Source organism: Sylvia atricapilla, chromosome 9 (genome assembly GCF_009819655.1).
Source record: "Sylvia atricapilla isolate bSylAtr1 chromosome 9, bSylAtr1.pri, whole genome shotgun sequence".
Taxonomy (NCBI): Eukaryota; Metazoa; Chordata; class Aves; order Passeriformes; family Sylviidae; genus Sylvia; species Sylvia atricapilla.
Genome location: NC_089148.1, coordinates 28,040,036 through 28,061,929, shown reverse-complemented (window position 1 = coordinate 28,061,929; position 21,894 = coordinate 28,040,036). Strand labels below are relative to the sequence as shown.

Genomic DNA, 21,894 nt, shown 5'->3' with positions numbered 1-21,894 from the left:
CACAATACAGCCTAAGCAACATATGATATCCCTGACTGTCTAGCTTTACTGCTACACACATCCAGTTAGGGTGTCATGAGGCTGCTCCTTAGGAACACAAAATAGAGACAAAAGATTGTTATTTCTCCTGGAGGGGGTTTTTGGGTTGTTTGTTTTTAACATGGATGGTTAAATGTGTGTTTATTTTCCCAATACACCGCTGGGTTCGTACAGAAAGCGTCGGAGAGAGGTTAACTCAGAAGCCTGGGAAAAAGGGAAGACAGCCTTTAATATGTGTGGCTTGTGGTTTATCTTCTGATTGGTAAAATGAGAGAAACGTCCTTTTTGTGACGATTCTTTGGCTCTTCAGCCCTAACTCACTGTGATTTTTCCATGGCAGTAGGACATATGGGTTGGAGGGGAATTTCCCTTAGGAATGCTGCAAGTTGGTGTTTGTGCAGACATTTTAGAAGGTTTTGTGCACAGCCAGGTTGTTGTGCTGTGAAGTGTTCTCCTGCTTTAGCTGATGGATCATCACTGTCCATGGAAGAGGTTTCACCTCCCCATGGAAGCACAGAATTCCAGACTCCATCTATGCCAGGGAAAGCCTGAGTGCACAAAATTCCTGCAGAGCAGTCGAGGGACAACAACTTCTTGGACAATGGCAACTTGTGCTAAAGCCTTTAGCAATTATTTCTCATCAGAGCTGCTGGATAATTAAGGCTCCTCTCCAAATGAGTGCGACAGCTCCTGCACGTTCCCCGCTGCGGCCGTGCCGAGCTCAGTGACCCACATGGACAGTGCTGCTGCAGCCTGGGATGAGCCTCCAGCTCCCAGCCACACTGAAATGCCACTCATGGAACCAAAATCTGGTTTGTGGCAGCCTCTGAAGACCATTACAGACACGGCACTTCTCATCCTCAAAGGTGATCCTACCAGGATTGATGTGCAATGAGGGGAACAACACACACTTTTCTCCCAGTCAACAAAAATCTGAATTTCTGAGTGTACACCCCAATGCAAAAGCTGTTTTGGCTGATTTTCCATCTCTAGGAGCCTATGCAATTTATCTCTGATCTGACTGAGTTTCAGGCTGATTCAACAGAAGGGGAAAATCTCTACTTTTCACGTAAAAAAAATCTGCAAATAAATCGAGCCATCCTGTTGCCATGCCATCCTAATTCATAAGGCAAGATTTGCTCTCAATTCCACCACTCCTTGCTGTGCACAGGTCTAGGAATATACGAGAGACCGTTCAATGAATGTCTGCAACTTACACCCACTCCATCTTCATGCCACTGCAACCTACACACAGCTAGATTCCACTCCCCGGACACATTTTCTTGATTCACGTTCAAAATCTGAGTGAGTGAGATTTTATATTTGTCCAGACTTTTCTTCCCTTGCCTTGCTGGCTGCCACATGGCAGGAATACAGATGCACAAAATGTTTGGGAAGGTCCTGATGAGCCCGTGGCCACAATGGGAGCCCCTTCCTTCCTGGAAGGTGATCCCTCTGTCGCTGACTGTGGATATCCAAAGTTATTCAGTCTGCTCTCTCAAAAGTATATTCAGGGGGGAAGGGGGAGAGGGAAAAAGTTCAGCTGTCAGAGATGGATTTTTAATCAACCATTTTGCTAATGCTACTGTGGTTTCCCACATCTCCTACCAAAACTCATTCCCATGATGGAACCTAAAATGCCTTTCTTAAAACCTCTAAGATATTTTTATGCATGGAATCTCTTTATTCCTCCGGTAGCTGATTTATTAAAAATACTTAATATCAACTGGACCAGTTCCTCAAGAACTCACCCCAATGGCTTCTGAAGGAAGGGGAAGCCTCCATAAAATATCAGAGACAGAATTTCACAGCCATAACAGTGAGGGAAGCATCAAATCTAGGGGAATAATCACATCGAGTTCCTGATGATCCTTATAATGTGGGAGATTATTTAAAGTAATCCATCTTCCAGATTTTTTTTTCCAATTTAATAATATTTGAAAGAAGCCACTCAAGCCTCTCCAACCAAGATTTCTGATGCAAGAACTCCCCACCGCAGACCAAAAATAGCAGAATTATGAGCGTTAAAAGTGTCTAGCAAGGCTTTTTATTTTAATTCATATTTGAGAAAGGTTTCTAGCAGCTGGGCAGAGTAAGAGCTGTATTCATAAAACCCTTGGCTATTTGCCACACAAATGGTGCTTTTATTGAGCAGGGGGCAGCGGTGGAGGGGGAGAAGGGGGAATGTGCCTATTCCGCATCAGGAATGCGTTTCTCCGATTCATAAATCCTCCTCCTCTCCCCCAGCTGACTAAAGGAAACCTTTCTCAGTTTGCCACTGTGATGAGAGAGGGCGAGAGCGATTCCCTGAGAGTGCCAGGGCCAGGCAGAGAGAGGCATTTCAGTTAAAACAACGCGGTTATTAAAAACACACACACACACACAAACAGGACTATGTGCTACAGCCCGGCGCGGGGACAACAGCGGGGACAAATCTGTCAAAGGTACAGCCAACCCATCATACTCACAGCCTGCCACCGAGGGTAATGCCCTGCCATAAATACAGACATTTTTCAGAACAGGTCTGAGAGTTTCCAGCCTAAAATGCCCTCCCAGACACAGGCGGGGAGGAGGAATGAGTTACGAGGATGGGGAGCTGAAATGCAGACGGATTGAGGGCTAAATAAAAATAATATAATACCGAGGTTTACTTAAAAAATGGTGATTGAAGGTGATATGTTGACACAACTGGAAATGGGAACTAGAACTCCTGATTTCCCCCAGGTAAAGCTTTGTCCTGAGCTGCAGGTACCACAAGGCACAAAAGATGCTCCTAAGATGCAGAGGAATATCAGCCCCAGGGGCTGTTCTGGGCTGAGTGACTTCACAGCTCAACCCTGTTAAAGGTGGAGCAGTTTGGGTTAATAAGAGAGGGCTGACTTTTGGCTGATTCCCAGATGGGGAGCTTGAAAGCAAACGCAAAATAAAAGCCACTTAAACGTTTAGGGCTTGGCAGCAGTCAAGTGGAAGGTTTTGATGGAGATTTTTTGACTTTAGCTCAGCTCCATTTCTCCTGCTTTGGGCACTCCAAGCCTTAACTGCACATAACCCTTGAGAACTTGCCCAGCATCCCACAGGGGCTGAACCCAAATCCTGAGGTGCTGGCTGAGACATGAACCAGGCACTGGACGTGCAGGGCCTGAGCTGACAGCATCCTTCCACCCCAGGCAAGAACATCTGCACTCCACAGCCCCGTCCAAATAACAGATCCTGACACTTCAGTGAACCCCACTTCAAGCATTTCTTCATCTCATGCCATCTGTGTGTGGTTTAATTTTAGCCCTATTCTTGTCCTGGCCATTATGGACGTGGAGAACATGCTGTTCCTCCCTGTTTGATACAGAAAATGCTTCAGATGGGGCAAGGAAATAGTGGCTGAGGCTGCAAGGTCACAGATCTTTAAACAGCATTTCATATCAAGGTCAAAAAAGGCTGGATCTACTGCACAGGTCTAAACTCTTCCTCAGTCTGTCCCTGGAATAGATGTTCATGGATGTGAAGGGTGAGGATAAACTTCAAACTCCTCCTCAGCGGCAAGTGCTTTCCCAGTGGAGCTGGGGTTATCTCATAGATTATGCCCTAAAAGAAAACATACTTGGCAAACCAAAAAAATGCTATTACAAGGAGCTAAGAGAGTCTCTGATTTTGCCTTCACCCTTCACAAGTTGTCTTCCAGGGTTTGTTGCTGAGGCTACAAAGTTTCTGCAGGAACTGTACTGCCCACAACTTGTAAAAAAAGGAGGGTAAAACAGCATGAAAAAAACCCAAAAATTACACCCTGATCTTTCCATATAGCTCACCTCACACCTCTATTGGGTGGAGGATGTTCATATTTGTGGATAAAGCCTAAAAGATTAATTGCATGATTGCACAAAAGGGGCTAGCGCAGAGAATCATATCATTTTTAAGGTTGGAAGAGACCTCTAGGATCACAGAGCCCAACCACAGCTATCTGCTTTAAAAATAACCCCCCAACCAAACCATCACACTAATCACAGGGCATATCAAAAGATAACAGGAATTCATTACTGTTACATTCTAACGAGTTGAGGAATCCAATTACTCATTTGTGCCCTTAATAAAAACCTTATCCAGAAGTCTCATTCTCGTGTAGGAGTGATCCTCTCAGGAATAATGTCCTTCTCTTGCTGCTGGTTTAGAGTGTTGTGCACCCTGTGCTTGCACAGGCAGGCAGTGTCTCCTCAGCAGCCTCCTCATGAAATGGGTGTTTATCATGTGCATGCTTAAAATGTTCTGTTTTCAACGCCAGAAATGCCACCCTCCTTCCCCACTCTCATACAGAGTTCTCAGCTCACATCCCCACCACAGCATCACATATTGCCACACAGACTTTAGCCAACACCAACAAGAGGCCATAATAGCTTCTGGATCCACACCCATTATATTTTTTTGACTGGTGCTGCTTGTTCCGTTATATTACACTCTCACAAGATTGTATTTGAATAACCAATAATTTTAATAACCCCCCAGAAAAGTTAATTTCCAGCACTGTAGCGCAAATGGTTCAACATCTGCTCTTGGCTGCTACATGGGGTTTGATAAATGACATCACTTACATAATATAAATGGGAATTGCTTGGTTACAAATCTAATGTGCATAAGCTGCCTCTGATGCATGCAGTTTCTCCAACATTCAAAAAAAAAAAAACCTCATTTCACGTGTCACAGTTTACCCACTGCTGCATTATCTCATTAACTATCTCCTCCCAAAACAGACTGGGAATGCAAATCCTACTGAAAATCCACAGATTTAGGGCACTTACAAGGGTTGGATAGCATGTCCCAGAAGTTGAGCTTTTGTGTTAACAGATGCACAGCATCCCTGGCTTGTTTTTTTTTTTGTTTTTGTTTTTGTTGGTTTTTTTGTTTTTGTTTTTGGGTTTTTTGTGTGTGTGTGTGTGTTTTGTCTTTGCTTTTGTTTTTGTTTTGTTTTTTGTTGTTTTTTTTTGGTCACATTGACCTGGAAAAATACATACAGCACCCAGATTTGATGACAAGGGCAGGGTGCTCAGGTGGGAGCTGAACACAACTGGAGATGTTCAGCTACAAATCCTTCTGTGGGTTCACGATGGTGGCTGAAGCCAGTCCTGCAGCAGGCAGCACCCAGCTGTTCCTTGGTGCCCTCCCAGCCCTTCAGCACCCTGCATTTCCAAAAAAATTCCCTTTGAAGATCCAGTGAAGGCAGTTTAGTGCCTGAGAGGAGCACCAGCAAAATGTGAGCATGAGCCCCAAAGCCTCTATGGGAGCTGCAAGGGACCTGTGTTTCTGCCCAGGACTCCTGCATCCCACAAAAGGGTGCAAAAAATGTCCACGTTTTAGCACTCAGACCTAATTTGTCGTGTAAACCCAGCCCTGCAGCAGAGCAGGGAGAGGGAAGGACCAGGTATTCCATGGCAGCTTTCCCTGTGCCATTGCACAATCCCTGTCTGTGAGCAGGGTGGACATGCAGCCAGCTGGACTGGGGGGGCTCCTGGCTGGCATTGGGGTGGAAAAAGAGGCACAGGCAGCAAAGTAAGAGAGAACAAGCCCTGGCAGGATGGATTTAATCAGCCCAAACCCAGAAAACCCAACTGCTAACTCGCAGTGTCTGAAAAAACAGGAGACAACTGGCCACAAAGGAACCAGAGGCATGTGAGGGTGCCCTCCCCTAAAAAGAGACATACATCCTGCTGCTCAGACAAGGGATTTCTCAATGAGCAGGGAAAAAGAAAATAGAAAAAGAAAAAAAAAAATTCTTGGAGACTGCAAACACCCAGCCTCCAGCTGGACTGCACGCCATACAGCCCATGTTTGATTTGTGTTTTAAATGAGCTGCAACATTACTACACAAAACAGATCATTCAGAGATGAATGCAAGCAGGGAGAAGAGATTTCCACCCTGCTTCGCCGTCAAATACCATTTTGTGGTACCAAAAATACAAAACGCCACTTTGCCAGACGCTGGAGTCTCCATCTCCTAGCAACACGCCGCACCCAGCCTTTTCCTCGAGACCCTCCAGCTCCTGCCTGCCAGCACAGCTCCCTTCCCCCGTGTCTGCCAACGAGGAACCCATGAGACACATTCACACTCATAAATGGATCCTCTTCAAAGCCAGAGGGAAATTCAGTAAACCTCCTCAAGCCTGAGCCCTGGCACTGATGTCCAGGACAGTCCCAGGCTCTGCTGTCACCTCTCGCTGACAGTGGAGAGGGTGGAAGGCACTGAGCCACCTGGGGACATCCTTGCTGCCAAGCAAAGGCCTTTCTGTGAGTCTCCTGCAAACCCTAAGCCACCAAAATATATCCTGTAAGTTCAAAACCGGATTAATATTAATTTGTTGTTTCTAGTAGACAGCTTCCTTGTGTCAAGAGGCAGTGGAAGCACACACGACCTCAGCTTGCTGGGAGATTTAGTGACCAGCTTTCAGGAGACACGCAGGACAGAAGAACAGCGCATCTCCACGCAGCAGCTCTTGTTAAACATATTCGTTTAACCATTAAACAAACACCACTCGAGTTCACACCTCATTGTCTGGTGTTTCATTCAGACACAGCCAGGGCTTGCCAGGACTGGAAGGGGAGATCAAACAAACCCCAAAGGCCGAGCAGAGCTGCCCAGAGCTTGCAGGGTAAAGGCTTGCATGGGCTGACAAATTTGCAGCTGCCTGAAGAAGGCAGAGCTTTCTCAGGCGTTCCAGGAGATTGTAGCTTGGTATCTTATCCAAAGTTTACTGTTTGTAAAAGCTGTTTCTCTTACGCCTTCACGTACATCACTTGTTTTCTGGTTGAACAGAGATGGTTTAATTATACTACAAACGGCTTTGTATTACAGCAACCTTCCTGTTCTACCCCCAGCTTGTTATTTTAGTTATTTATGTTATTGGATTTCTTGAATTAAGTTGCCGTTTTATTATTTATGATAGCGCAGTTGCATAGGCTGGCCATTATTTTATCAGGGACCTTGTGTTTACACACACTGTTCCAGCTTCCCAAACAGCGCTTTATTACCTCGGAGCACAAATTACATTTGTGACTGCCTTCTGCGACTTGGTGAGGCTGAATGAGAAACAAAGAGCTACAAATTAACACTATTAAAATGCGGCAGGGCCACCCTAGGAGCCGATTTTGGTGCTCAATCATGCTACTTTTTTTGGGATGGGCATCCATTCTTCTTTTTTAATGTAAGCAATTCATGTGGGGCAGGCAAAGTTTATGTTCTATGTAGGAGATGAGGGAGAGCATCCTGCTTTCACTATTGAATCTTTTGGAATTCTGGCTGGAACTGTCTTGTCTCCCAGCCCAAGGCAGCACTGGGCCTCAGAGGGCGCGTTTGGAGCCCTGCCCCTCACAGCAGCATCCCTCCTGTGGGGACTTGCTCTTTGTGCTGGCGAGCAGTGTCACCAAAAGCAGGGGTCAACCCGAGGAAGCAGCATCAAAAGCAGGGCACAGCCCAAGGACAGTGCCACCCTCTGACGGGCGCATCCCTGGGCAGCTGTGACATCCCTCACAGGTAGAGAAGGGGACACCTCAAGGACAGTGTGACCCTCGGGTGGGTGTCACTCCAAGGAGGGTGCCCCCAGCACCTCTCTGAGGTGTGCCACACCAAGTTAGGCACAGCACAAGGGGGGTGCCCCAAAAGGAGGGGGCACTCTAAGCGCCATGTCCCCACATCGGGTACGTTTACCCCCAAGGAGGGAGGAGCCCAAGGGCGGCACCACCTCAAGAAGGGCGTCACTGCAGGCAGAGACGGCGTACCCCGAGGGCAGTGCCACCAAAGGAGGCTGTCACCCCCGGGCGGGTGTATGGCAATTGAAGGTGTACACGGAGGACAGTGTCACCAGAGGACGATGTCCCTTGTGGCAGATGCTGCTCCTAAGGGGTGTCATCCCAGGCAGATGCACGGCAAGAGAGAATGTACGCCGAGTACAGTGTCACCCGGGGAGGATGTCACTCCGGCAGGTGGGTGGCAATAGAGAATACACCCCGAACCCAGTGTCACCCGGTGATGGTGTCACCGGGCAGGTGTGTGACAATACAGAATGCACCCCGAGCCCAGTGTCACCCGGGGTGGGTGTCACCCGGGCAGGTGGGTGACAATAGAGAATACACCCTGAACACAGTGTCGCCTGGGGAGGGTGTCACCCGGCAGGAGTGTGACAATACAGAATACACCCCGAGCCCAGTGTCACCCGGGGATGGTGTCACCGGGCAGGTGTGTGACAATACAGAATACACCCCGAACCCAGTGTCACCCGGGGAGGGTGTCACCCGGGGATGGTGTCACACTGGCAGGTGTGTGACAATACAGAATACACCCCGAACCCAGTGTCACCCGGGGAGGGTGTCACCGGGCAGGAGTGTGACAATACAGGATACACCCCGAGCCCAGCGTCACCCGGGGAGGGTGTCACCCGGGGATGGTGTCACCCGGCAGGAGTGTGACAATACAGGATACACCCCGAGCCCAGCGTCACCCGGGGATGGTGTCACCCGGGCAGGAGTGTGACAATACAGAATACACCCCGAGCCCAGCGTCACCCGGGGATGGTGTCACCCGGGCAGGAGTGTGACAATACAGGATACACCCCGAGCCCAGTGTCACCCGGGGAGGGTGTGGCCCGGCAGGTGCCGCCGCAGGGGTGTGCGGGCAGGTGTCCCCGCCGCGGGCTGTCCCCTCCCGGCTCGCACCTGGCGCTCCCCGCCCCTGGGCGGCCGGGCCCGCCGCGCTCCGCTCCCCGCCCCGCCGGCCCGGCCCTGTGCATTGTGGTCCGGCGGCGGGGGGCGAACATGGCCGAGAAGCAGAAGCACGATGGGCGGGTGAAGATCGGTCACTACGTGCTGGGGGACACGCTGGGGGTCGGCACCTTCGGCAAAGTCAAGAGCTGAGTACCGCGGCCGCGGGCGGGGCCGGGCCGGGCCGGGTGCGCCCCTCGCCGCCGCTCCCGCGGCCTCCGCGCCGGCATCTCCTCCCTTCCCCGCGCTCCGCCGCCTCGGCGGCTGCTCTCGGCATCCCCGGGGAAGCGCTCGGCATCCCCGGGCCACACGGGCGGGGATGCGGCGGCGGGCGGCTCGGTGGGAGACGCAGCGCTCGCCCCTCGGTGCTCCCGCCTTGTCCCAGCCCCCGGAGCCCGTGCCGCGGGCGGGACCCACCGAAACTTCTCCGCCGCGCTCGGAGGGAGGTGATGGGGAGGCTGGAGCGCTCAGCGGCATCCTGCCCCTCGCTGCCGGGAACACGCTCCTGGCTCCTTCCCGAGGGGCGGCGGTGCTCCGGGGGGCGGCTGGAACGGGAAGAGGAGGCGGTTCGTGCTGCCGCTGCTCCGGGCATCGCCCCGCAGCCGCCGAGCGGCTCCCGCGGGATGGAGGGGCCGCGGCCGCAGGGATGAGCCGGGAAGGGAAGGCTCCGGAGAGACCTCCGAGCACCTTGCAGTGCCCAGAGGGGCTGCAGCAGGGCTGGAGAGGGACTGGGATGGCTTCGTGCTGGCACAGGGTAGGGTCAGGTGAAATACTGGGGAGAAATCCTTCCCTGTGACGGTGGGGAGGCTCAGGGTGCCCGGAGAAGCTGTGGCTGCCCCATCCCTGGCAGTGTCCAAGGCCGGGCTGGATGGGGCTTGGAGCAACCTGGGACAGTGGAAAGTGTCCCTGCCTATGGCAGGGGGTGGGATGAGATGAGCTTTACGGTCTCTTCCGTCCCAAACCATTCCAGGATGAGGGGATTGTGTCAGGCTGGGGCTCCACACGGGAATTCCTTGGCCAGTCATGCCAGAACAGCCAACTCACATCCTGCCTGAAGGCTTTGCTTTACCCGGCTGTGAGGTTTGCAAATATTTGTATTTCTTTTTTCCTGTGAATTCCGCCATCACTTTTTAAAACATGATACTGAAAAACCAGAAAACTAACCAAATTCAGTGTCTGAGCTGTGTTTCCCAGTAGGAAATGGGTTTAGCTGGAGCTGGGGGAGCAGTTGTCCCACTCAGTGTCCCCTCACCCCATTGGGATGTGGCTGGGCAAAGGGGTGCTGTGCCTGCCCTCAGTGCCTGGAGTTTTAAAATAAACCCAAATTGACAGCAGATGAAAGAAACCACCCCAACCGCTGCAGCTAAGTCCACCTGTGGCCATTAATCACGCCCCTAAAAATATATTGCTGCGTTTAATCCCAAACCACAAATTCACTGTCTAAAGAATTATCAGAATAAATACTTCTAACAGTAAGGACCATTTAAATCACTCGTGTGCACTAGCAGACCTCAAAACTCCTCCAAAGCTAGGTTTTTTCCTTGCAGACCAATTTAAACCTGCCATCAATAGTCGTTTTTTTCCCCTTAACTAACACAAATACCCCCTATCTTATATATGACCCGAGTTTGGGGAAAATGGACATTTTCCAAAGAAATATTTCAAATAAAATAAAAGAGATTTCCTAGCTCAAAATTCTTAATAGGTGGGTAGTACCTTTTATATGTTTTTTTCCCTTTATATTTTGCCTAGAACTGGCAGATGAAGTCTGTGTTTGAGACTAGGAACTGAAATGAAGAAAAGGAATCTCCCGTTTATACAGAGTTGCAGCATTTTAATTGCATGAGCTTTAGGAAAACTTGTATTCACACGAGAAAAGCAGAGATTTTTGTTGATTGATTCAAGCATTGTGTGTTAGGTATAATAATTGCTTTTTCAGGGAAAAGTCAGGTGCCATCCGTGACATTTCTTGTTGCCGATGTGTTTTCTTCAAATTCTGCCTTGCACAAGGTTTGGGCACTTTTTTCTTACTTGTCAAAGTTAAGAAATCGTAATTTATGGTTGTTCAGGCTATTGTTATTAAGGAAAAAAGAAATGGCAACGAGAGGGACGATTTAGTGACATGGGGTACAAACCAGAGCTGGAACTCATGGCTGGAGCTGTGTAATCATTTTGAGCCATCAGAAGCCAGAGACAGGATGGAAAAATTCCCTGACTGCCTGGGTCATCAGGGAACTGATCCTCCTGAAAACTGGCTGAACACTGCAAGAAACTGTCTTGTTTTGAGCCCATTCGGTTTCTTGATCTCATTTACAGAAACTCCACACGAGGCACCGAGGGGAGCGAACAGGTTGGCAGATGAGGGCAGGATTTGGGTGATAACACTGGAATTCCATCTGGAACTGGTGATGAGGACGCAGCATCTGTTAGAAGAGAGGGAAGTGGCAGGAGCTGATGTGGTGGATGGGTTGGAGGTGTCATGTCAAGCCTTGAAGTTATCACACAGCATCTTTACCAAATGGAGCTGTTTTCCCTGTCCTCCAGGCCAAAGATTAGAATAATTTGGATCAATCCTGTGGAGAGGCTCTTGGATATGGAGTTTAGCAAAGCCTTGGAGGAAGGAGGTGGCATCTCCTTCCCTGGGGGTTGGCAAGAACAGATGAGACAAAATGTGTTTGCTGTGGGCTCCTCCCACCCTGTGGGTCCCCAAAAGCTCTCCTGTGACCACAGCCCTCACATGGCAAGGTTCACAACCTGGAGAGCTTCAATCAAAATCCAGCAGAGTAACCCAGATGGGTTTTTTTTTTCCCTGTGATGCCACCCACAGCATCCCTGAGGGCCTTGGTGGCTCCTTTCCCTCACTTGTTTGCCACAAAAGTGGCAAACCTGTGGTCCCTGGAGGACTGGCAGCGCTTGGGTTGTGTTTCTGTCGCCTCCACGAGCTCCAGTTGTGAGCAGATCCCGTTTTTCCCAGGCTCTGTAGCCTTGCTTTTAGGCAAACTTTGTGTCAGAGGGAAGATAAACTAAAGGAGACTGAGCAGATGAAGGGCGGGGAAGGGCTGATACAACACCCCAGCAAGTGGCACTGGGGCAGAATTAATGCAGCATTGCTGAATATATGCTCTGGATGGATTTCATCTTTAACTTTGGGCTGAGATAAGGGCCAGCAGAGCTGATTGGGAAGGAGTTTCCTCACCCCCTCCACAAGCTTCTACATTGCCCTGAAGCATTTGCAAAAATGTTAACTGCTTGTGCTGCCTGAGCTGGTAGGATAAAGAAAGTGATGTAAAATGCCATCCTGTCGAGGGGTTTTCATTATTATCTCTGCTCGTGGTGCCATAATCACTGTTCCTACTGTTTTTTTTTTTTATTATTATTTTTTTGTAAAGATAAGTAAATGTCAGGAGTCTCCTTCCCACTTTTTTAATCCGGGGAGGCAGTGAGAGGGAAGGAGGTGCCATCACCACCAGCCAAGGCCACCTTTGGGGTAAAGATCCTCTTCCATGCCTATGGGAGAGCTGGGACCTGCCCCTCATTTCTGGGGTGATCTGGGCTTCAGGGACAGTGACCCTGTGAGCAGAGGGAGGGTTGTCCTTACTGCCCATGTCCAAATTCCTGCAGCTACAGAGAGCCCTCAAAGGCTTAAAAGTTCTCCCACCACGTAGGAAACTGTGTTCCCTCTCTGTCTCTCTCTCTCACCGAGTTCAAGGAGGCTTAACAAGTCACTGGGGACAGAAACAATAATATCTCTGTATCTAATGCTTACTGTAAGCAAAAGATGGATTACAAAATAGGCTGTTTATTTTTAATTATTAATGTGTTTGTGCTAGCAGAGCTTCGCAGAGTTACACATTGTTTGTCACGGATGGGAAAGGGGATGAACTATTTGGCAATAGTATTAAAAACAATAATTATTCATTCTGGGCATGGCCTTTTTTTTTTTTTTTTTTTTTTTTTTTTTTTTTTTTTTCCCCTAGAGTATAATAAAAAATTTTCAAAGCATATGCTGAGGCAAGGCCAGAAAACATTGTCCTGAAACAAAGGGTGGCAGAAATCAGGGTTTTCCTCCTAGTTCAGTGAAAAAACTTTGCTTTGCCTCCCTGCAGCACTGCCCTGCTCTCCTCTCCCCAAGGATTCACCAGGGAAAATGCCTCCCTGGACTATTTACAGCACTCTTCTTGCACTACACCAGAGGAATTATCTCCCTCCTCCAGCCCTCAGCTAATCCCTAAATTGCATCTCTGCTGCAAAGCTCGAGTTTATTTTCATTCCATCATCTAGTAGTTTTAAGTATTACGAGGAATAAAATGGACATGCAAAGTGGTGCTTTTAATTTTGAAGGGCAGTAAAGTGTTTTATTTTTAGGATGCTCTTACAGAGGAAAGAATCTCTGGCAGGTCTTATCTGGTGGCTAATAATAGTGACCTGGTGTGCCCTGAGTGCTGCTGCCCTGCCCTTCTCATGCCTCCTGCTTACCCCGGGTGCTGCTGATCAGCTCATTAGGGCTGCCAAAATTACAGGCTCTAATAATGTAATAACAAGGTTTGCTCACAATAATTAACTCCTTGCACCGCGTGTTATTACTGGAAGGGCGACGTTGGTAATTAGAGAGCACAAATATTTACTGTAAGCAGGTTTTTTGGTTTTTTTTTTTTTCTGTGCAGGCTGTAGGAAACCATCTGTGTGTCACCCTGTTGAATATCACATTAGAAAATACTGAGAAGGGGCAGCTGGTTCTGAGAACCCTTTTTTTGGGTGTAAACACCCTGTTTTCAAGCTCTTTCTGCTGTCAAATTCAATATAAATCTTGCTTCCTGGGAGCTTTTTGGGTTTTTTTTTTTTGTGTGGTCTGTTTATTGATAACAAGTGGATCCCACGCTGAATTCGTTTCACATCATTAAGTACAATTCCCCCAGTGACAGTGGGGCTGCTCCTCCTAGTTTATGGTTCTGGTTTTTCCCTGAACACAGGAGATAAACGTCAGCATCTCAATGCACCATTTTTTAAAAAAAAAAACCCATGTTGAAGTTTGCATCCTTCCTAAAAGCAGAGCTTGCAGTCCAGCAGTGTTCCTGCAGCTTGTCGTCAAAGCAAGAAGCACGCTGGAGGAAGTATAAATAGAAATTCATTTTAGTAATGCAAATCCCGCAGTCCTATTTTGGGCAGGGAAAATCCCCATACCATTTTTTTTTTTAAAACAGAAGTGTGAAGGTCTAGTTTTAAGACTGGGTTCATGAGGGATTTTTTTTTTTTTTTTTTCTACCAGTGTGTTGTGGTGGAGATTCTCCTCCGCCATTTCAATTTATCTGGTTCTGATTAATCTAGCTTTTGCATGCTATAAATCCTCGCAAATTAGCTTGGGGTATGGCCTCCTCCAGCAACTCAACTCTGTTTTATTTAGTGGAGTGGTTTTGGCAGATAAGTCCCCTCTCTTCTGCCTTCTATGACTCCACTGGGAAAACAGTGAAGAGACAAAAAACTGTAAAATATTTCACACCCTCATCTTCTGCTTTTTTTTCCCCTTCAGAAGTGGCTTTTTGCTTGTAGCGCCCTAAACTGCTGGTGTGAACCCTGCTGCGCTGTTTAGTGACTTTGCAATGCTCTCCCTCTCTCTCTCTCTCTCTCTCCAATAGTTGGTGAACACCAGCTGACAGGGCACAAAGTAGCAGTGAAAATACTGAACAGGCAGAAAATCCGCAGCCTGGACGTGGTGGGGAAGATCAAACGGGAAATTCAAAACCTGAAGCTCTTCCGGCACCCTCACATTATCAAACTGTGAGTATCCTCCCTGCCACGTGCTCAGCTGCTCCTCTGGGCACAGAGACCTCTCAGGCACAGCCTCACATTCCAGGAGATGGATTGGAGCAGTAAAAAGTGTGTTTGGTCGAGTTTTTTGTGTGTTAGGTGATCCGCTCTGGCACGGGTTTTCCAGAGAAGCTGTGGCTTCCCCGTCCTTGGAAGTGTTCAAGGCAAGGATGGATGGATCTTCAAACAACCTGAGGTAGTGGAAGGTGTCCCTGCCCATGGCAGGGGTTGGAATTAGATGGTCTTTAATGTCCCTTCCAAGCCAAACCATCCTGTGATTCCCTGAATTGCAGCACGGTCAGACTCCAGGATTTATGTTTTAATGGACTGATTATCCAGAGCTTAAAAGAACACTTTTTTTTTTTTTTTTTTTTCAAAATTTATTATTCAGACATAAGTTTTGAAAGTCGCCACTTTGATGAACCTGAGTTGGGGTCGTAAATCAGCACCTGCACTGCAGGCTCTGGGATTCCTGCTCAATCCCCAGTTTGTGCAGCCAGCCCACATTAATGAGGCACTCGATAATATCTTTGGCATTCCTATAAAAGAAAGCTGTTGAATGGTAACTGCGAGGGTAAGTTGACATTTAGGTCAGCCTTAAAACTGGCATGAGATATAGCAAATACCTGGGACTTGGAGGCAAGGGAAAACAAATTCTCTCTACAGTTAAATAACTAACCATGCAGCAAGTGTTGACTTTAGAGTAACTTCACAGCTCCATGGATTTATTGGAGAACAGATTGGTATTATTTCATGAAAAAAGCGCCAGCAAGACTCCTCAGCTGTGTGCCCAGCGTCCTGCAAGTCAAATCCTGTTCACACATTTGTCAAAGCAATAAAAATTAAATCCAGTTTGACAATATCTGTGTCCTATGATACGTGCTGCATTCATGAAATACGGTGACAAAGATGTGAGGAGACTGGGGCACACAAACCTTTCAATAAGTTTTTAAATGTATATAAAAGAAATATTGGGGCAATTAACAGTAACTTAGATGTCTGAGTCCAAAGCTCTTCAGAAAAATGAGGTTGATGCTATTGATCTTTATGGGAGTATCCCACATGCCTTTGCCAGGCTCTGAAAATTGCTAAAATCTCTTGGTTTCAAATTACAGCCCTGTAAAAACTCATTAAATTCATCTTAAAGAAAAAGAGCAAAAAAACAACAAAACAATGAATCTGAAATAAAAGAGAGGGAGGTCTCAGCTGGTGCTGCTGTGAATTCCTGAGGCTGCATTGACCTCAGCTGATCACTGGCAGTTTATTCCAGCTGGGACACTGAAATGCCTTTGCAGCACTCAGGGGTCATTTTGAAGGAAAATAGAGAATAAATCTGCAAGTTGAAGGTGATACTCTGTGTTTTTCCCATCACTCTAGAAGGGTTTTCCCCCCATTCTAGAGACATTTAATATTTGGAAAAATAACTCTAGGGGGTCTGCTTTTCATTTCTGTACCTGTCCAGAGGAAGCTGTCTCTAGTGCCCAGAGCTCTTCATCTTCTTTTTTCTTGATGTGAGGGAAACCAGATGGATCCTCTCCTTGCCCCCAGCTAACCAGGGCTTCATTTCTAAAGCTGTTGTTGCACATCTTACCCAAAATGGAAATTTGAAAGTCAGGGCAGTCCTAAATGTGATGAGATTGCCTGGCAGATATTTCAGAGGATTATTTAAAGGGCTGAAGGAAGATCATAGGTCTGGAAAAGAGTTCCTTTCACAGAGAAGTGAAAGTTTATACTGGGAGCAAGAGACAGCTTTTCAGAAGTGAAAAGCAGTTACAAGTGCATGATCCAAACAAATTCTTATTTGAAGTGCTGATGTGGAATTAATAATTTATTTAAAAGCCTTTCCCTGTTCCTAACTACTCTTTTTTTTTTTTGTTTTTTTTCTACATCTGCTTGTGTTTTTGAAGGTACCAGGTCATCAGCACACCAACAGACTTCTTCATGGTCATGGAATACGTGTCGGGCGGGGAATTGTTTGACTACATCTGTAAGCACGGACGTGTAAGTGCCAGTCCTGAGCCAGCCCAGACACTTGTGTGGGAAGAGGATGGTGTTCAGGAGACAAAGTGACTGCTCCAGGGAGCACACTTAAGGTTAAGGCCCAAAATAGAAGTTGCTTCACAGCAACCCCATCTGTGAGTCTCGTAGCGGCTCGCACGAAACGCGTGTGTGATTTTTCGCAGCGTTCTCTGGTGTGTTTTCAATCCTCAAACCAAAATATCCAAGGTAACGTGTTGCTTAGGGCAAATATTTGAAAAACTGGCTCGTTTTTGTGATTTTTAGCTAGGGGTTGCCTGTCAAAACCGCCACGGATCAGCAGCAAATTTATGGCATGGGAGAGGGAGAACACTTGGTGTGGTCTCTGCCCAGTCATTCACCTCTCCCAGACCCCCCTCTTGGTTCCATGTCAGGTTCTTTGAAGGCTTTTCAAGGATGTGGCTTATCTGAAGAACATTTTCAAATGCCAGCAGTCCCACTGGGTATAAACCAGCTGAGCTGTGGGTTGAGGCTGTGAAATGTGAGATTTTGGTTACAAGGAAAATCGCTGGTGTCTGCCCCATGGAGCAGCTGCAGGGCAGGGAGGTAAAAATGGGCCAAAGTGGACATCCAGAATAAGGGTTCATGCGAAGGACCAGCCCCATCACACTTTCCCTCTCTGTGCTACAAAATCAACACATTTACTGCAAATTTGGGTTAGGTTAGTGTAGTGGTCAATGGAGCTGACTCAGTTTTCTTTTCTATGTACAGTTCTGATTTCTCACGCATTTTACCCATCTAGATCTTTTCAGTGACTGATTTGGATCTTTCCTGAACTTCTGAATTCATAAACTCAGTTTTTCATGAAGGCAATCTTTTGGAATTCATCAGTAAAAGCAATAATTGAAAATACAGTTTCTCTGATACAGCTCATACAACTTTATAGCTATACAGGTTATTAAATGATATTTCAGCTTCACTTGTTGCTTCCAGAGAGGAAGTCCATGAGGAATTGCTCCCAGCAACATCCTCTGTGATGTTTTGTCCAGCCTGGATCTGTACCAGCCCCACTGAGAGAGCAGGCCATTCATTGTCTGATAGGTGCCACCTTTAAATTCTTGTTGACATCTCAGCTAAACTGAGGTCTCACCTTTCGTCTCTGGGCCGTATCATTTTCAAACACTGGCGCGTTGTAAAAACTCAAGGGTGAGAAACCTGCTTTATTTGCTGCCTCTGGTGTCAGGCAAGCTGGGATTTTCCCCTGTGCACTCTGGAAGCCCTTTTGGCTCCTTGCTAAGGCAAACCTTCCCCTGGCAGCTCTGTGTCCACACCAACCCCCAGCGCTGTTCCCTCCGCTCTTCCCGCAGGTGGAGGAGGCAGAAGCTCGGCGCCTTTTCCAGCAGATCCTCTCTGCTGTGGATTACTGCCACAGGCACATGGTGGTGCACAGGGACCTGAAGCCGGAGAACGTGCTGCTGGACGCACACATGAATGCAAAGATAGCTGATTTTGGTATGTGACCCCCCCCCCAGCAGCATTCCAGAGGCGCAGCCAGTGCCACCGGAGCGTGGCCGCGGAGCAGCCGTACAAAACCCAGAGCCTGCCACCCCAGCCACCGCCTCCAGCTGCTCCACCTGGAAATCCCACCCTTCCAAACACTGCCCTTCCTGCAGCAGCAGGGATTAACCTGGTGCAGGCTGCTCCTGTGCTGGCATTGAGAATGGAGCAGTGAAGTCATTTGTAAATCTCTGCTGTGTTTTAGCGTAATCGCCCGACGTAAAATTTACCTAATTTATGTTTGAGGCAGGCTCGGCTAATTCAGGGTGAGCTGGCTGTGTGTGTTTATTTTCGTGCATGTTCTCCCTCTGTTTGGCCATGTGCTCTTGGCCTCAGTTCATTTTACAACAAGCAGTAACAGGAGTCTCTTAAGTGGCATTAGGGATTGAAATCCATTAAAATACCCGGGCTACCAACTCTGTCCTGGTGAGTCCTTTCTAGCAATGTAAATCCTTCTGAAGATTTACTCATTTCACAGCCCCACACAATTGCCAGATGAAGCAAGTGCTCTGGGATGAATTACATCTCTTCTCCATGCTCTGGGATTTGCAAGTCAGAGGAGCAAAATTAGCCTGGAGTGAATATTCCTTGGTTGGGCGTGAAAAAGAAAACAACAACAACAAAATAACAAAAACAACAACAGTAACAAAAGTAATAATTTTCCAATCAGTTCGGAGAAGTTTATCTAAATTGTATCAACAGTTCCCTTCCAAATATCCCCCTCCACTTCCCTGCCTTCCCTCTGGGGTCCAGCATGTCTGGGCCTTCAGATCAAACATCAATGTCTGATAAGCATTTTGTTTTTTAGGGCTGTCCAACATGATGTCAGATGGTGAATTTCTACGCACCAGCTGTGGTTCCCCAAATTATGCAGCCCCTGAAGTCATCTCTGGAAGGTAAGACATTCCATTTCTCAGCAGAGTCTGTGTGAGCACACAGAGTTTAAATTTGTTCTTGGTATTGGGAACAGCTTTGCACGTCTAGTAAAAGCAGCTGAATCCTTCCAACCTGGATTTTACGTTTGGGTGAATCTGTTGGCAAAGATCTGAGGGTTTTCTTGGTTATTTTACTTCTCTATAGCTGTAATAACAAACTGTGTTTTGATACAAGTGTTTACTTTGGAGGAATTATTAATACCAGATGTTGACTGTTTATATTGCTAATTAAAGAGGGTGAAAATGACTCTTTGGATGTAAATACTGAGGTTCCAGGTGGAAAGGCTTTTCCAGGCCACCCCCTCCTCTCCTGCCCACCTGTAATATAAAACAGTGTTAATGAGGAAAACCATTCACTAACAAAAGAAGCAGGAAGATCTTTAATCCCTTCCCAACACGTGTAATGAAAATATTTGTCTTCTGGTTCCTTAAGCCTGGGGTTTTGGTTATGGCAGCAGGTTCAACTTTCAGAGCTTTGTTTTGAACTGATTCATTGAATTGACCAACTTCTTCTGTGGTTGCATCTCTCAGCATGAAACATCTGTAGAGCACATGGAATGTTGAACACACCCCACAAGGTTGAACTGGACTTACATGTGTTGATGCAGAAGTGTTGCCTCCCATATTTTGCTGTCAGGAACAGAAATGACATAGAATGTACATTTTTTCCCTGACTTTCTCTGTAATGCCTTAGCAAAGATTGCAAATATAGATTTCAAATTTTCAGTCCTCTGAATGGTCCTTCAAATTGCCCATCTTATTATCTGCCCCCTTTTTTAATTTAGTCTCCTTTTGTTATGAGCTTTACTTTTCCTAATCCAATGTCTTTTTGCCTATATCTGTAACTTTTAGACAGAACATTTTGTTCAGAATGTGTTTGCTGTGCTTATGATTATTTTATCCCTGTTTACACCAGAGCAAATGTTGGCAGAGCATCCTAGGAATTAGACTAGCATCCAAAAACCCTGTTGTGACTACAGCCCTGTGTGTGAAATGAGACCAAGTAAATCCTCATTGTCCAGAAGAGGACAAAGCAAGAAACTACTGGGATTCAAAAAAAAAAAAAATGCATAGTATTTCCATCTCAGTGAAGGCCAGACAAATTTTTTAATTTGTATGGGAGACGAGGCGCATGGCAGATCAACAAGAAGGATTTAGTCCCTCGGTGTTCAGGGGTACAGGCAATGCAGCTTAGTAACAACAAAAGTAAGGAGGAAAACCAAAACCAAGCCCACATGTTGCACTTTTTTCCCTGGCAGCAGCTGCATCCCTCCCTCATCACTCCCACCTACAGGCTCAGGGCTGCCTGAGTTTCATGCCCCTGCTCAGTGTGCCAAGCTGGCCTCTTCTCAGAGCTGCATTTGAAGGGGACAGGCACAATCCACCCTCCCTGCCTTGCTGGTGGCTGTGTGGGGCAGGGGGAGCTGACTCCTGGCTCCTGCTAGAGCACAGAAGTAGTAGAGCATGACAGCTCAAGTTTCAAAGCCATAAAAGTGCATCTCATTTGGGCTTAAAGGTCCAAAAGGCTGTTCAGGCAGTGCACTTATCAGCAAAAGAATCAAGTTTCTGATCTGTGGGAGCTGAGCATGGAGGCAGGGCTGAGGGGGCATCCAGCCGAGCCTCTGCCTTTCCAAAATGGCTTTGCTGCTGTCCCTGGCCGCAGCAGGGAAAGGCTCACCCTGGGAGAAGCAGACCAAGTGTTTTGGGGGTGTTCAGAGAGTGGTCACATGCATGACCAGCACGATTTCTGTCTGCAGTGATGCTTTTCAGGAGGAGCAAGTGCAGGATGCTGAAGTTCCATGAAGAGACTTCTGTAGTTGCATTTCAACTTCTGTATTTGCGCCTCACAGCCCAAGGGCAAGTGTTGCCTCCCAGAATCTCTGAAGAGGCATCAGTTGTAGCAAAAAAAAGAGATGATCAGGAGCAGCAAAACTGTATATTTGGGGTGTCCTGAGTTGGTGATGGCAGAGAACACGTTTGGCAGCTTGTCGGAAGCAGGAGCACTTAGATACCAGCACACCAAAGATAAACACTCAGAGATAGAATTACCTGTTGCTGTTTGATCTGCCTCGTTCAAGGAGCAGAAATTTCTGGCTGAGCCCTCAGGGCAAAAGAGCAAACAGCCAGGCAGGGCTCTTGGAAATGTGGGGTTTGGCTTTTTGGAGAGTTTGGTGGAGGAAGGGTTGTACACAGGAGTGTGGGCAGCCAGTGGCAGCCCTGCTATTCATTTCCCTGAGGCAGATTTGGTTTGGGGGCAGCCACATGAACAGCCCTGATGTGGGCTGGGGCTCTGTCCCTGGTGGAGCTGGCAGGGGTTTCCCTCAACCTGCTCCCTGACTGAGGAGAGGATGGGGGTGACACAGAGCCTGCCCCCTGACTGAGGAGAGGTTGGGGGTGACACAGAACCTGCCCCCTGACTGAGGAGAGGATGGGGGTGACACAGAACCTGCCCCCTGACTGAGGATGGGGGTGACACAGAACCTGCCCCCTGACTGAGGAGAGGATGGGAGTGACACAGAACCTGCCCCCTGACTGAGGAGAGGATGGGGGGGACACAGAACCTGCCCCCTGACTGAGGAGAGGATGGGGGGGACACAGAACCTGCCCCCTGACTGAGGAGAGGATGGGGGTGACACAGAACCTGCCCCCTGACTGAGGATGGAGGTGACACAGAACCTGCCCCCTGACTGAGGAGAGGATGGGAGGTGACACAGAACCTGCCCCCTGACTGAGGAGAGGATGGGGGTGACACAGAGCCTGCCCCCTGACTGAGGAGAGGATGGGAGTGACACAGAACCTGCCCCCTGACTGAGGAGAGGATGGGGGTGACACAGAACCTGCCCCCTGA

General features: G+C 47.8%; 1 protein-coding gene across 3 annotated transcripts in view; it reads left to right on the top strand.

Moving 5' to 3' along the window:
* Positions 1-8,771: 8,771 nt before the first annotated feature.
* PRKAA2 (protein kinase AMP-activated catalytic subunit alpha 2) overlaps positions 8,772-21,894 on the top strand; it is a 330,475-nt gene continuing 317,352 nt past the window's right edge. For 2 of the 3 annotated variants that reach the window (XR_010744269.1, XM_066325424.1), the window contains exons 1-5: positions 8,779-8,920; positions 14,406-14,547; positions 16,485-16,578; positions 17,922-18,066; positions 18,920-19,007. Coding sequence is in view for 2 of the 3 variants with exons in the window: in XM_066325424.1 (XP_066181521.1) it covers positions 8,827-8,920; positions 14,406-14,547; positions 16,485-16,578; positions 17,922-18,066; positions 18,920-19,007 (563 nt within the window). In the remaining variant the exon portion in view is untranslated. Of the gene's footprint in view, positions 8,921-14,405; positions 14,548-16,484; positions 16,579-17,921; positions 18,067-18,919; positions 19,008-21,894 lie in introns of all 3 variants that reach the window. The other variant, XM_066325425.1, reaches the window with a different exon arrangement.